Source organism: Camponotus floridanus, unplaced genomic scaffold, assembly GCF_003227725.1.
Source record: "Camponotus floridanus strain SB8 unplaced genomic scaffold, Cflo_v7.5 scaffold80, whole genome shotgun sequence".
NCBI classification, from domain to species: domain Eukaryota; kingdom Metazoa; phylum Arthropoda; class Insecta; order Hymenoptera; family Formicidae; genus Camponotus; species Camponotus floridanus.
In genome coordinates, this window is record NW_020229850.1 from 273810 (window position 1) to 288888 (window position 15079).

At 28.9% G+C, this 15079-nt stretch overlaps 3 protein-coding genes across 4 annotated transcripts in view; 2 read left to right on the top strand and 1 right to left on the bottom strand.

Annotated features, from left to right (window-relative positions):
* The window catches only part of LOC105254124 (probable G-protein coupled receptor Mth-like 1), a 167601-nt gene extending 166400 nt beyond the window's left edge, over nucleotides 1–1201 (bottom strand). Inside the window, exon 1 of the mRNA XM_025414441.1 lies at nucleotides 370–1201. Within this exon, the coding sequence (XP_025270226.1) occupies nucleotides 370–923 (554 nt within the window). The 5' untranslated portion in view covers nucleotides 924–1201. The remainder of the gene's footprint in view (nucleotides 1–369) is intronic.
* Nucleotides 1202–5708: 4507 nt separating this feature from the next.
* Nucleotides 5709–9846, top strand: LOC105254125 (lysosomal aspartic protease-like). Of its 2 annotated transcripts, XM_025414473.1 has the most exons (9): nucleotides 5709–5890; nucleotides 6799–7037; nucleotides 8077–8195; nucleotides 8321–8523; nucleotides 8873–8995; nucleotides 9060–9204; nucleotides 9427–9519; nucleotides 9599–9611; nucleotides 9675–9775. In XM_025414473.1, the coding sequence occupies exons 1-9, from the start codon at nucleotides 5835–5837 to the stop codon at nucleotides 9749–9751; spliced, it is 1068 nt and encodes a 355-aa protein (XP_025270258.1). In that variant the 5' UTR covers nucleotides 5709–5834; the 3' UTR covers nucleotides 9752–9775. The 2 variants fall into 2 exon arrangements, with proteins under 2 accessions (XP_025270258.1, XP_025270256.1); XM_025414471.1 differs by having other exon boundaries at nucleotides 9599–9846.
* Nucleotides 9847–10577: 731 nt separating this feature from the next.
* On the top strand, nucleotides 10578–15079 carry LOC105254126 (lysosomal aspartic protease-like). The gene is made up of 8 exons (XM_025414474.1): nucleotides 10578–10776; nucleotides 11777–12039; nucleotides 13148–13266; nucleotides 13391–13587; nucleotides 13928–14050; nucleotides 14114–14258; nucleotides 14493–14585; nucleotides 14670–15079. The coding sequence occupies exons 1-8, from the start codon at nucleotides 10715–10717 to the stop codon at nucleotides 14823–14825; spliced, it is 1158 nt and encodes a 385-aa protein (XP_025270259.1). The 5' UTR covers nucleotides 10578–10714; the 3' UTR covers nucleotides 14826–15079.

Genomic DNA, 15079 nt, shown 5'->3' on the forward strand with positions numbered 1-15079 from the left:
GCACGTATTTCTTGTAAGAGACCCGGTAAATAAACAAGTTACTACAAAATAGTTAAGTCGAAGCCTCGCTATCTGCGTAATCTACTATCTTATTTGCGGGCAATATTATAACCTTATTACAATCTTAATATCCTGTATTGCAGCGATATTACAATCTTATTACACGATCGTGATACTACGTATTTGCTCCAAGGAACTTGTTTATGTATTCGAAAAACATCCCGCTAATCTCAAAGTCAATTTCAAACGACCTTGATAACAGAATCCTTGCAGATTTGCGTCTTACTTGGACTTAACCTAAGTTAATCCTGATATATTCGTTCATTTGACATCGTCTGTCAACAAAGTGACGAAACTAACGAGACTCACCCGTGTTCGTGGAAAGTGGCGTTCTCGCCGCAGCATCGCCGCACTCGCGGTCTCATCGTCGCGGCGGCATGATTGCTCGTCGATTTCCTCTGCATGCACACAAGCAGCGCGTTCGAATCGGCGCAATAGTGGCTGGTGGGAATTTTGTTGCTGTCGTCGATCTCGAGTACCACGTTCCCGTCGACGAGCAGGATGAACGGGTTGGCTTTCCGGTAGGGCACGTGGATCAGCTCCGAACGATCATCGCATTCCGGTCTTCGGCCGTCGATGACGTGCCACTCGTCGGGCAGAGTCTCGACGAAACTCTGTCCCATCGGCGAGTAAATCAACGGCTTCCACTCGTTCGACGTTTGCTCGCAGCGCGGTAATCCGTTGTCATCCGATCCTCGCAATTCCTCGCCCTGTCGGCAGCACTTGAGGATCGTCATCTGCGACTTGGTCAGGTCGTTGGGCTCTGATGTGACGGTGGCCGCGATCGTCACGACGAACGCGACGCAACGAAAGAACGCTCTCATGATTTCGGGAGTCTGCGAGCCTCGCGATTTAACTCGCATTCGTCGCACCTTTTCGAGAGACACTTGACACGTTCAGTCAGTCAATCCACTTTAATCACGGGGGGAAGATTCGAAATTCGCCGCGTGAGTCACGCCGGACAAACAAATGTTTCTGCAAACAATTTCGCACTTGTTATATTATAACCTAACCTAATCGTTATATCATCTCGCGACGCGAACTAAAGTGATCGAGGCAGTCGAAATTCGGAGAGAATTTAGCCGTACAACAAAGAAAAGTGTCGTGCCGGTCGGACGCTCGATGAACGTGACCTCTCCGTTCAGAGGCTTCGGCGTTACTGAAGTTGTCCGACCACGCGGCACCGGCGGCAGCGTGACTCGGATGCGCGCGCAGCCGCGCGTCATGCTCCCCACTCTTGCACGACCTTATTCAACCACCAGCACGCGCTTCCTTCTTTATTCTACGGCGAACTTCGGCGCGTTGTACTAGCGAGAGGGTGAACCACGTGCTTTCATCCCACCATCGCGTCGAAACTGCCACGGTTACGTGCGTAATATTATCTTGTTTATAGGGATGAATTGTACTACTGATTTATTACCAAATGACGTGCGAATTGAAGACTCGATATTAATCTCTCTATTCATTTTGAAATTTTCTTAAAATTTTAGGGAAATCATATTCGTATATGATATCTCGATTTTGATAAAAAAAATTAAATTTTCCTATTGCTAATTATATTTCTTGTTGTAAAGAATACTCGTAGTGTATTAAATATTTTGAAAATGTGTGTATATTTATTTTCACTGGCTCAGAAATAATATAATAGCAATAAAAAATTCAAAGACAAATGTAAAGAATTCAAATATTTGAGATACAAAGTTTGATTAAAATGTAAATAATAACAATACATAATATATGTTCAAAACAAGTCATGTAAATAAACCGCAAATTAAAAGATGAAGGCATTATTTTTGGAAATGCTTTTAAATATTTCTAAAGTTTTATAACAAGTAATTTACATTTTTTATCATTTATTTATTTTTTCTAATATTCGCTTTAGCGTACCAACAATTTTATTACGAATGTGATCATAAATAAACCCGTAAATATTCTTTATGATATATCCAAAAAATCAAAAGAAATATTTGCAATCTACATAGAAATTTTTCGTTTTGAATATCGAGAAAATAACGGAAAATTTACTAAGAAAATTAGAGAGAAAGAGAGAGAGAGAGACAGAGAGAGAATTGATGCGATCTGAAATATGCTGCATGACTAAGTGTAGATCCTGTAAGATATTTCTGAGAAGCATCTCTCTGGGTAGAAAATCTGGGAGAAAATATACAGCCATATTTTCGCTTGCATGCGTCGGTATCTTGACAGGACAAACGTCATTTCATGCAACGAACGATCCGATATCAGAACGTTCTTTCGTTTAGATTGCGTATTCGTGATGAAACGTCTTGGATGGGTTTATTTAGCGATACAATCTGTTTTTTCGTAATGAACAGAAGGTCGAACAGAAAATTTCTCAGCAAGATTAGCGATGATAATGATACTGAATCAATGTAAGAGTAAGATTAACTCTATAAAGTACGCGCGTAAGAAAGAGATACGAGAGAGTGATATAACATCATCTCGTGTGTGAGAAGTGTATCGTTTATGTATCTAATTTATATTCATTAGAGAAATAAATATGATGTAGGCGCGAATAAAAATTCTTGCATTATTTTCTAAAGAATTAATGTATAGACAGAATATTATGATTATGTTTTACGTATATAAAAGATTAAAATTATGATATTGTAATAAAATTAGCCTAATCCCTTTCGATTTAGTGTAATAAAATTATAACATTGTAGCCAAATTGTATTATAAAACATTCTTAAAATAATATCCTTTTGCCAATATTTTCTCGCAAAGTCGTAGTTCAATTTTTCTCACAAGAGCTGACAAAACGGTTCAAGTCGACCGGAAATGCTTTAAAAAGTTTCGCGCGAACAACTTTGGCGAGACGCCGGCAATTAAACTTTTTCGCCATCTCGCGACAGCGAAAATTGGAAATTTGTGTCCTTGCTACAGCGATCTACCAGCGTTTGCAAAATTTTATCAATTAAAATATCGTTAACGTCCCTATCGTTTAATTGAAGCGCTCGTTAAAAAGTGGATTGCTCAGATGAGCTGTTTTTCGTTCTAATAGTTTGGTACTTCCGTCGAGATCTAAGAATAGAGTAAATCTAATATCGGTTTTTATTGCAATTAAAGTATATTTAAAATTGCAGCGCTATTAAATGGCATATTTTGATTAGAAATGGAATATCTGATTTTATTAATAATAATAATAATAAAAATAAAAAAAAAATAATAATAATAGTAATAATAATAATAAGTAAATAATAAAAAAACAATGTAATAAAAACATTTCGTATATGATTAAAATATAATAAATAATCGTTTTAAATTTATTATTTGATTTTTCAAAACTATTTAAAGATATATTATTTACTAATTCTATATGATCAATTTTTTTTTGTTAAAATTGATTGAAAAGGAGACTTTGTTAGAACTGAATTAAAATTGGATATTTTAAAATTTATATTCGAGAGCATAATAAAGAATCAATACATGCCTAGAAAATGATTTATTAATTAAAACTTTTATAGGCAAATATTATAAAATTTATTGAAATATTAGAAAATTTATTGAAATATAATATGAGAGAGAAAAAACTGAAAAAAAATATTTTTTGCCTCTCAGGTTTTAGTGGGATGAGTGTTGCATTAAAATTTTATTAAAATGTAAAAAAAATTTAATAGAGAGAGGAGCGGCTTTTTCGACATAAAACATTTTGCAGCTCTAGAATTATGATACCATATTCTAAAGCATTAAATCAATGCTTCATTATGTATTACCGAATCAAAGATTACAGATCATCAAATTTAAAGGTAGGAAATGTAAATGTTTCCATAACGGAAAATATATCGGGTCATTTTGCAAAATTTCATAGCAACGTACGGGGATGTGCAGAGGTTAATAGAATGGCACGAAATTTAAGTGTCGGAGCATGGAGGGGGGGGAGGGGAACGTAGTAGCACGGCATCACGTAAATCACGGTGATTGTCGGTGTTTCTGTATGCGTGTCCCGTGCGTGAGTTATAGCAGCGCCCGCGCGCGCTTGGATGCGTGAGCGTGCGTTCGTTAATAGGTTTGCACGTGCGTGTCCCTAAACGTAATACCGATTTTATCTATCCCCTTGTCTACGCAGACCGGTCAGCCGGCCGGCGAGCGAGGAGGGTAGAGTTAGGTGGCGGCAGCCAGACAGTTCGATACAGGTTGCTCGGTTGCGATTCCGGAAGCCGAAACTGCGAAATCGTCCGGCCGATTGATCACCAATCGTTAAAAGCAATCGGGTAAAACGTCGCGCGTATCTGTAAAATAAAGTGTTATCGATGATGTTGCACTGCGCGCTTCCGCTACTGCGTTACGGAAGATAATCGAATCCGAGTAATTTCGCTTCGCTAATGAGGGGCTGCGATGTAACTCCGACGCGGTAAAATACTGCGGCGCGTGCTGTAAACAACGCGATACGATAATATCCTGCGGAGGATATTTTATCCTGTGGTTATCTTTTCGCGGAGTAATTGAATATTAACGTTATCGCGACATTGTCCACGATGCCCGGATTATAAAATGTAATGAAACGCGATGTATATTCCATATAGTTAGTTACATGTGACATGCATGAGATAATATCTATTTAATACTTATATATATCATACAATATAATTCGATTTTCCTCGATATAATTGTGTATTAATTTACATATGTATTTTGATGCGAAATATTTTATTGATAACTATGCTCATGAAATTTATCTCCTAAATGTACAGAGCATGTATCTCGCGCAGTTGAGCTGTAATTTTAAAATTAAAAAAAAATAAAATGCGCATTTATTATTTAAATTGAATCGAATTAATAACAATTTTTTTTATATTGATATTAAATTAAAATTTTATTTTTTATATTGATGCATCTATATTAATTCTTTTATAATCATTTTACATATAAAAAATTTAAAACAAGATTTGCAAAAAATAAAAAATTTATAAAATATTGTACAATTTATTGTAAAATACGGTAACAGATATACACAATTTTTAAATTATATATATACATTTTGTGGATTTTAAAATAACATTTTTGCAAATTGACTTTTAGATTGGTTAAAGAAATATGTAAAAAAAATCATAAAGTTCTATTTAAAAAAATTTATTTGAACTATAACTGTAACTAGAATGCAAGAATTGTTGGAATATAATGTAAAATTTATCAATTTCGTCTTATATATAATTTTTTTATTTCGAATCATTTCAATACTGCAATCAAATTTACTTCGATTAAATTTTGCACTTTTGATAAAAAATATTTCACGCTAATTATAAAATTTAATAAACACGCATTATTAATAATTGCATAATATATAATTTATCCGCACAGAATTAGATAAAAAAATGTTAATTAATTAAATACTACATTTTGCAAATTATTTATTGCAAACTTAATGATACATGATTGTCTGTCTAGTCGATATAAACAATGTATTCTTTCGAAAGAATTGTTTTTTATTATTAATCGTGAATTTATGTAAATAAACGTTCTTAATTAAGAATAAAGGATTATAAAGATGCAAAATATTATATATTTAAATTAAATTGATTGATGGAAATCTATCAAAGTTTTTCAAATATTTCGCGCATTCTCTCCCCGTTCATAGGGGCATTCGCGATCATATATATAAAGCGTTATCGAATACCGATCAGTGTCAAGAGCAATGTTAGTAAGCAACAACACTTCATTTTTCTGTGTATCCGGTCAGTATAGAAAGAAACTCATCGTTTCTTTTCAACTCAAATTTTCGAACTGAGACTTCAGTAGAGAATAAATTCGGAAATATGTTTCACCTTTTTGTGATGGCGCTTTTTGTGACGACGGACGCGCAATTGCACAGGTCAGTATATATTTTATTATACTATATACATTGATAAATATCGAAGTTGTAGATATCAATTTTTTTCTTGTCGCATACGATTTCTTGGATTAAACGCGTGACTTGTGCAAATGCAATTAATGTTTCAATACAAATTGGATGAAATTTCTTTGGTCAAAACATATATTTTATTTATTAGTCAAAGAGTAAAAATAAAAAAGAATATTTTTGAAAAAGTGATTCTCTCTCTTTGTTCTTTCGCTTTTGTTCATCTTGCTTTTATCTACATTTAAATGATGACCGTTAGCATAAATATCGTGATTGGAGGTCATCAAAACATCTAATTATACAATAAATTATTTTTTTACGCGTTAGCAGATCAACTCTATATAGGTACATAGGTGTAATGAGTTGCTTTGTATTATTTGTTTACTTGACGTTCACTGTATCCTAGTTTTAATAATAGATACAGTTACTTATTTTTAAATTATTTCCTTGTGTAAAATTATAGACTTGTTGCAAAAAATAAATTTTTGCTAACTAAAAATCAATGTCCGTTAAGTTAGAATGACTTTATTTATATAAGACTGGATTACAAATTAAATATTACTTTAAAGATATATATGTAATATGAAAATCATGTATAATTTAGGAAAGTCATTGAGAGTTAATAAATGTTATTGATATCTTTAAATGCATAATGTATTTATATTGTAAATATGTAAGTTACATAGTTGATTTGATGAAGATGTTTAAATTTATGTAAATTTTTATGACTTATATTTGTCCTATTAAGTAGAAATATTTGCAAGTCACATCAAATGGAAATATTCATTTGATACATGTTGCATTTATATATATATATATATATATATATATATATATATATGTATGTATGTATCACAGAATGTTCTTTATATTATTTCAAGAATTCCGTTGCACAAAATGGATCCCACTCGGCAATCTTTGAAAAAAGTTGACATCGGCTTGCAAGACGTTCCTTCGTTAAGTAATAATCTTCCTTCAGTAGTTTTGTCTAATTTCCTAAACATACAATACTATGGCAATATTACCATTGGGATTCCGCCGCAAGAATTTACAGTAATATTTGATACTGGTTCCTCTGATCTTTGGATACTGTCTAAAAAATGCAACATTACTGCTTGTTGTAAGTAATTTATTTGTATATAGATTTACGCAACAATACACACACACGCGCATATATATATATATATATATATATATATATATATATATATATTTTAATTTGCAACCACTAATTACAAACTTATATTTTTTTCATGGGAAACAAATTGAAAGTTTTGAATTATTTTTGCGAGTACTTAGTACAAAAAAAGTTACTGAATAAATAGCATTTAATCAGTGCCGTCCTCCACGAACATAAACCCGCGAATCACGCGCTGAATAATATATAATTATATATAACATCGATTGCGCGGATTACAGACATATATGTATATCGTTCTGACGAATGGCAATAAAGTGAAGTTTTATTCAATATTTCTTTTATTATATTAATATTTCTTATTCTATATTCCTTCGTTAAATATCACGAAAATAATATTTTCGACTTTCTGACATATGTTTTATCAATGAATATATCTATTTAATTGGTTCGATTTAATTAAACACCGCATGTATAATATCATATATTTAATATTTTATTATATATATATGTGTGTGCGTTCACACATATTACATTTATTAAGATTGCTTATAAGCATTAAAGAAAATCTTTACTGAATAAAATGGTTAATATTAAGTAAAATAAAATGTTCATTGAAATATTCAATATTATAAAGTTATATATATACATATATACATATATATACTATATATAAGTTGTTGTTTACTACAATCATATTTTTCAATTATAATCTTGGAATATTTAAAAAGTTGAACAAAACAGATACGAATTTAATATTTTATGGTGTAAATTTTTTATTACAAAAGCAAACTTTGGAATTTGCATAAATTAATTTAATCAGTTTATTCACTTTCTGAAGATACAAACAAGCTTTGACAAATAAAAATGATTCAATAGTTTGATAGACACATTTATACATACATATGAAAATCTATAAAAGGATGTTGTACATTTATTGTAGATTAATAAGGCGATATCTCTATTTTTAAAAATTTTTCTAATATTGTTAATTTATGATATTACTGAATATGCTTTATAGTAAGACATAATCAATATGATAGCAGAAAATCCAGCACATATATAGTAAATGATACTAAGATTCATTTACCATACATCGCTATAAATGTAAGTGGATTCCTATCTACCGATACAGTGAATGTAAGTCATCATTAAAGAATCCAATTCATTTACAACTATAAACTTACTTTAAACATTTCTTAAACAATCATATTTTTTTCGTCCGGCAATAAGGATATATTATTTCATTACCAATTTCATTATAGGTTGCCGGCCTTAATGTTCAGAATCAAACATTTGCAGAAGTGACTAACGTGTCAAAGGTAAAAGCATTTGCTGCTGCAGAATATGATGGTTTCTTGGGCCTGAGTTATTCCAACATGTCTGTCAATGGAGTAACGAATATTTTCGACAACATGATTAAACAAGGCTTAGTGTCATCACCCATTTTCAGCTTTTATCTAAATAGGTACATCTTCTCTACTTATGAACAATACATATCTCTAAACAAGAGTTTTTAATAAATATAAATATAAATATAAATACAAATATAAATATATAAGTATATATATATATATATATATATATATATATAATTATATCTGTATGTATATTATATTTATATTATATTATATTTATTTTAATATTAACACACATTAAATTTATTATTTATAAATTATTATAATCTCTTAAATAAAAGTATTATTTATATGTGTGTATTAATTATACATAATTTTATCTTAATTATTACACGAACATACACACACACGCACACGTACATACACATATTACGATAAAATTATGCAATTTGTGTGCAGAGACTCTTCAGCCGAGTTAGGTGGTGAGTTTATATTGGGTGGTTCCGATCCTGCTCATTACGACGGCAATTTCACATATATTCCTGTTACTCGCAAAGGATTCTGGCAATTTACCATGGATAAGTACGTTATTTTTTAAATTACATTAATCATGTTTCAACAAATTATTAACGTTACTTTTTTGCAGCATCATAATAAATGATCACATTCTGTGCGTGGAAAGCTGTCAAGCTATCGCTGATACAGGTGCTTCGCATATATGTGGACCAAAATCAGATATTACAAAAATTAATAAACTTATTGGAACTATTAATGTTGATGGAGACGAAAGAGTAAGTAAACGATCATGTGTTTCACCAAACACGTAGCCTGCATGAAAAAAAAAACAAATTGATAATAGCTACAAAAATAAATATTAGGTACGTTCAAGTAAAACATATACTTCTATGGAACAACGACATTAATCCATCTTTTGATTGACCGATTTAATGTGTTTATTAAATATTATTAATTATTAATTTATTTATGTATTATATTACCTTTTTCGTTTAAAGGTGAACTGCAGTCGAATTTCTGAGTTACCTACAATCCGTTTTATTTTGGGTGATAAGGTATTCAATCTTATTGGTAAAGATTACATCATTCAGGTGAGTGCAATAGGTATATATTTTAAATTATTTAAATATATATAAGAGAAGTTTACATTTTATATTTAATTCTGTACAGTTTCAACATAAAGGTAATACTACATGTGTAAGCAGCTTTTTAGGAATTGACTTCTTTGAATTCAATTGGATTTTAGGCGTTCCATTTATTGGCCGTTACTACACTGAGTTTGATATGAAGAATGATCGAGTAGGATTTGCTTTGGCGAAATAAACAATTATTACTTCTTCTAGCACTTATTAAAATATACAACTTACATAATAAAAATGTTTGTACATAATAATCAATTATGTACATTTTGTGAGTTTTGCACGGTCTTGGATTAAAAATTGATATTAAATATTATTCTTATATAATTAACATAACTTTCATAATATTTGTTCATAACAAACTTAACGAGATACTTAAACGTATTCGAAGACTGTGCATATCTTTAATTATTTATTTTTATCTTTAATTATTACTTTCTCAAAAATCTACGAAAACGTTCATCAAACAAAGAGTGATATATGACATATATTTTCACATGTAATTATAGTTTTAATAGTTCGATACAGTTTGTCGACTTCTTTAAGTTTTACAACAATTAAGTTTATGTAGGATGTATTATCTTTCTAGAATACAATCATAATATCATTAAGCTGAGTAACTTTTTTTACTATAATATCACTCATATTAAAAATTAATTATAATTAAATGTCGCATAGAATGAAATAATTTGTACTGCTTTAACGAAAGCAGACATACTATTACACAAACTGTACACTTTGACGAATTTTTACATTATTACACGATAAAACAATAATAATATTTATCAATAATAATATTGATCGATATTTAAATGTATAAATTTTATATGTGAATAAATTTTATATGTTCTTAATTAAAGATACACGATCAAAAAGATGCAAAACATTATATATTTAAATTAAATTGATCGAAATCTATCAAGATTTTTCGAATGTTCGCGCGTTCTCTCCTCGTTTAAGCATTCAATATAGGGGCACTCACGATCATATATATATAAAGCGTTATTGAATACCGATCAGCGTCAAGACCAGTGTTAGTAAGCGACAACACTTTATTTTCTGTGTATCCGGTCATAAAGAACGTGTCGAAAGAAACTCGTTCAAATTTTCACAAATCGAAACTTTAGTAGTAAATAAATTCAGAAGTATGTTTCGCCTATTTGTGATAATGGCGGCGCTCTTTATGACGATCCACGCTCAAATATACAGGTCAGTACATATTTTATTGTATTGTATATTAGCATAATAAAAATCGAAATTATAGAGATCGATTTTTTTTCTCGTAATCGCCGTTTCTTGGATTAAACGCGTGGCTTGTGCAAATGCAATTAATGTTTCAATACAAATTAGATAAAAATTTGGTTAAAACGTATATTTTTATTTATTAGTCAAACAGTAGATAAGAAAAGAATATTTTTGAACAAGTGACTCTCTTTGTTGTTTCGTAACGTTTGTTTTTGTCCATTTTGCTTTTGTCTACATTTAAACAGCGACCGTTAACGTAAATATCGTGAGGTCATCGAAACAATATAATTGTATACTATTTTTTCACGCGTTAGGAAATCGCTTATAGGTATAACGAGTTGCTTTGTATTATTTGTTTTTTTGACATTCTCTGTATCCTATTTTTAATAGGGCACAGTTGATTTTTGTTTTTATATAAATATATATATTATGTAAATATGTATATATATATATATATATATATATATAAACTTGCAAAATATATGATACATATATATGATACATATATTTGATAATATATTTTGCAAGTTATATATATGTATCAAATGAATATTTACATTTGACATGACTTGCAGATATTTCCTCTTAATAGGACAAATATTAAAGTCATAAAAATTTATAAAAAATTAAATATCTCAGAAATCAACTATATAAGTTATTTACAATATAAATACATTATAAATTTAAATATAAATATATTAGTAATAACATTTATTAACTCTCGATGACTTTTTGTAAATTATGTATTTTTTATTGTATATATATCTTATATATATCTTAAAGTAATATTTAATTTGTGATCCAGTCTTATATAAATAAAGTCATTCTACATTAACAAACATTGATTTTTAGTTAACATAAATTTTGCATGTAATTTTATACAAAGAAATAATTTAAAAACAATATATATATATATATATATATATATATATATATCACAGAATGTTCTTTATATTATTTCAAGAATTCCGTTCTCGGACAAAATGGATTCCAATCTACAATATTATAACCTTTCGGAATTACATGACATCAATTTGCAAGAAATTCTTTCAAGTGATAATCATTCAAGTGATAATCTTCCTTCAGTACTTTTGTCTAATTTCCAAAACCTTGTATACTATGGCAATATTACCGTTGGAAATCCGCCGCAAGAATTTAAAGTAGTATTTGATACTGGTTCCGCAAATCTTTGGATACCGTCTAGAAAATGCAACATCGATGCTTGTTGTAAGTAATTTGTTTGTTATATATATATATATATATATATATATATATATATATTATTAACTAGCTTATATATATTTACGCAACAATGCACACACACACACACACACACGCGCGCGCGCGCGCGCGCATATATATATATATATATATATATATATATATATATATTTAATTTGCAACCACTAATTACAAAGTTATATTTTTTCATGAGAAACAAGTTGAAAGTTTTGAATTATTTTTGCGAATATTTAGTATAAAAAAAGTTATTGAATAAATTGCATTTAATCATTGCCGTCTTTCACAAACATAAACCCGCGAACATAATCGCGCGCCCAACATGTAAGCATGCATAATATCGCGGATCACCGACATATATGTATATCGTTCTGACGAGCAATAAAGTGAATTTTATTCAATATATTTCTTTTATTATATTAATATTTCTTATTCTATTTCTTTTATTATATTAATATTTCTTATTCTATTTCTTCTTTAAGAATCGCGAAAATAATATTTTAGACTTTTTGACATTATTTTTTATCAAAGAATATATCTATCTATTTAATTGCAAATTAATAAAACACTGCATATAGTATCATATATTTAACATTTTATTATATATATATATATATATATATATATATATATGCGTGTATGTGTGTGTTCACACATATTATATTTATTAAGATTGCTTATAAGTATTAAAGAAAATCTTTACTGAACAAAATGGTTAATAATAAATAAAACAAAATGTTCATTGAAAATATATTTCATCTACAATCATATTTTTTAATTATAATCTTGGAATATATGAAAAGTTGAACACATCATTTACTAATTTAATATTTAATATTTATGATGTAAATTTTTTATTACAAAAGCAATCTTCGGAATTTGCGTAAATTACTTTAATCAATTTATTCATTCTCGCAAACAAACTTCGACAAATAAAAATGATTCAAAAGTTAATTCGACAAACACATTTATATATACATATGTAATGATGTATAAAAGAATGTTGTATTTTTATTATAGATTAATAATACAATATCTCTGTTTTTTAATATTTCTAATATTTTTAATTTGTGATATTACTGAATATGTTTTATAGTAACACATGATCGATATGATAGCAGAAAATCCAGCACATATATAGCAAATGGTACTAAGATTCATTTATCATACTTCTCTTTAAATGTAAGTGGGTTCCTATCTACTGATACAGTGAATGTGAGTCATCATTGAAGAATCCAATTCATTTACAACTATAAATTTACTTTAAACATTTCTTAAACAATCATTTTTTTTCATTTGCCGATAAGGATATATTATTTCATTATCAATTTTATTATAGATTGCCGGCCTCACTATTGAGAATCAAACATTTACAGAAATCACTAGCGTGACAGATATTTTTGAATTTTTACCCTATGATGGTGTCGTGGGGCTGGGTTATCTCGATCTATCTATCCAAGGAATAACACCTATTTTCGACAATATGATTAAACAAGGTTTAGTGTCATCATCCATTTTCAGCTTTTATCTATATAGGTACATATCTATATGGGTACATATATTTTCTACTTATGAACAATACATATCTCTAAACAAGAGTTTTTAATAAATATAAATTTAAATATAAATATAAATATATATATATATATATATATATATATATAAAATTATACCTGTATGTATATTTATATTTATTTTAATATTAATATACATTAAATTTATTATTTATAAATTATTATAATCTTTTAAATAAAAGTATTATTTATATTTGTGTATTAATTATATATAATTTTATCTTAATTATTACACGAACATACACACACACACGTACACGTACATACACGTATTATGATATAAAATTATGCGATTTGTGCAGAGACTCTTCAAACGAAACAGGTGGTGAGTTTATATTGGGTGGTTCCGATCCTGATCATTACGAGGGCGATTTCACATATCTTTCTATTCTTCACAAAGAACAATGGCAATTTAACATGGATACGTACGTTATTTTTTAAATTACGTTAATCATGTTTCAACTAATTATTAACGTTATTTTTTGCAGAGTCATTATAAACGATCACATTCTGTGCGAGGAAGGCTGCCTAGCTATTGCTGATACAGGTAGTTCGGATATAAGTGGACCAATATCAGATATCACATATATTAATAAATTTATTGGAACTTTTAATGTTAATGGACAGGAAAGAGTAAGTAAACGATCATATCTACCATAAACCACATACAGCCTTTAAAAAAATTATAAAATGTTGATATAGCGAAAAAAATAAATATTAAGTACGTTCAAATGAAACAGAAACTTCTATGGAACAACATTAATTCCCGTTATGGTTTAACGTATTTAATATGTTTATTAAATATTATTAATTATTAATTTATTTATGTATTATATTTATATTATATTATACCTTTTGTGTTTAAAGGTGAACTGCAGTCGAATTTCTGAGTTACCTACAATCAGTTTTATTTTGGATAATGTGGCATTCGATCTTACTGGTAAAGATTACGTCGTTCAGGTGAGTGCTATAGGTAAATTATTTAATTAAATATACATATACATATATACGAGAAGTTTACATTGCATATTTAATTCTGCACAGGCCCTATACAATGAAACCTATACAATATGTACAAGCAGGTTTCGTGGAATTGCCTGGTTTAAATTCGAGTGGATTTTAGGCGTTCCGTTTATTGGCCGTTACTACACTGAGTTTAACGTGGAGAGTGAATTAGTGGGATTTGCTTTGATGAAATAAATAATTATTACCTTTTCTAGCACTTTTTAAAATATCACATCTTACATAATAAAAATGTACATAATGTAGAATTATACATTTTGTGAGTTTTGGTTTACGGTCTTGGATTAAAAATTGGTATTTAATATTATTCTTATATAACTAACATAACTTTCATAATATTTGTTTATAACAAACTTAAAGAGATATTCAACGTATTCCAAGACTGTGCATATCTTTAATTATTTATTTTTATCTTTAATTATTACTTTTTT

Coding starts and splice junctions, on each gene's coding strand:
- LOC105254125 (XM_025414471.1), top strand. CDS start 5,835: ATGTTTCACCTTTTTGTGATGGCGCTTTTTGTGACGACGGACGCGCAA. Junction 5,891..6,798: donor ACGGACGCGCAATTGCACAG/GTCAGTATATAT, acceptor TATTATTTCAAG/AATTCCGTTGCACAAAATGG. Junction 9,205..9,426: donor ATGTTGATGGAGACGAAAGA/GTAAGTAAACGA, acceptor TTTCGTTTAAAG/GTGAACTGCAGTCGAATTTC.
- LOC105254126 (XM_025414474.1), top strand. CDS start 10,715: ATGTTTCGCCTATTTGTGATAATGGCGGCGCTCTTTATGACGATCCAC. Junction 13,588..13,927: donor TTCAGCTTTTATCTATATAG/GTACATATCTAT, acceptor CGATTTGTGCAG/AGACTCTTCAAACGAAACAG. Junction 14,259..14,492: donor ATGTTAATGGACAGGAAAGA/GTAAGTAAACGA, acceptor TTGTGTTTAAAG/GTGAACTGCAGTCGAATTTC.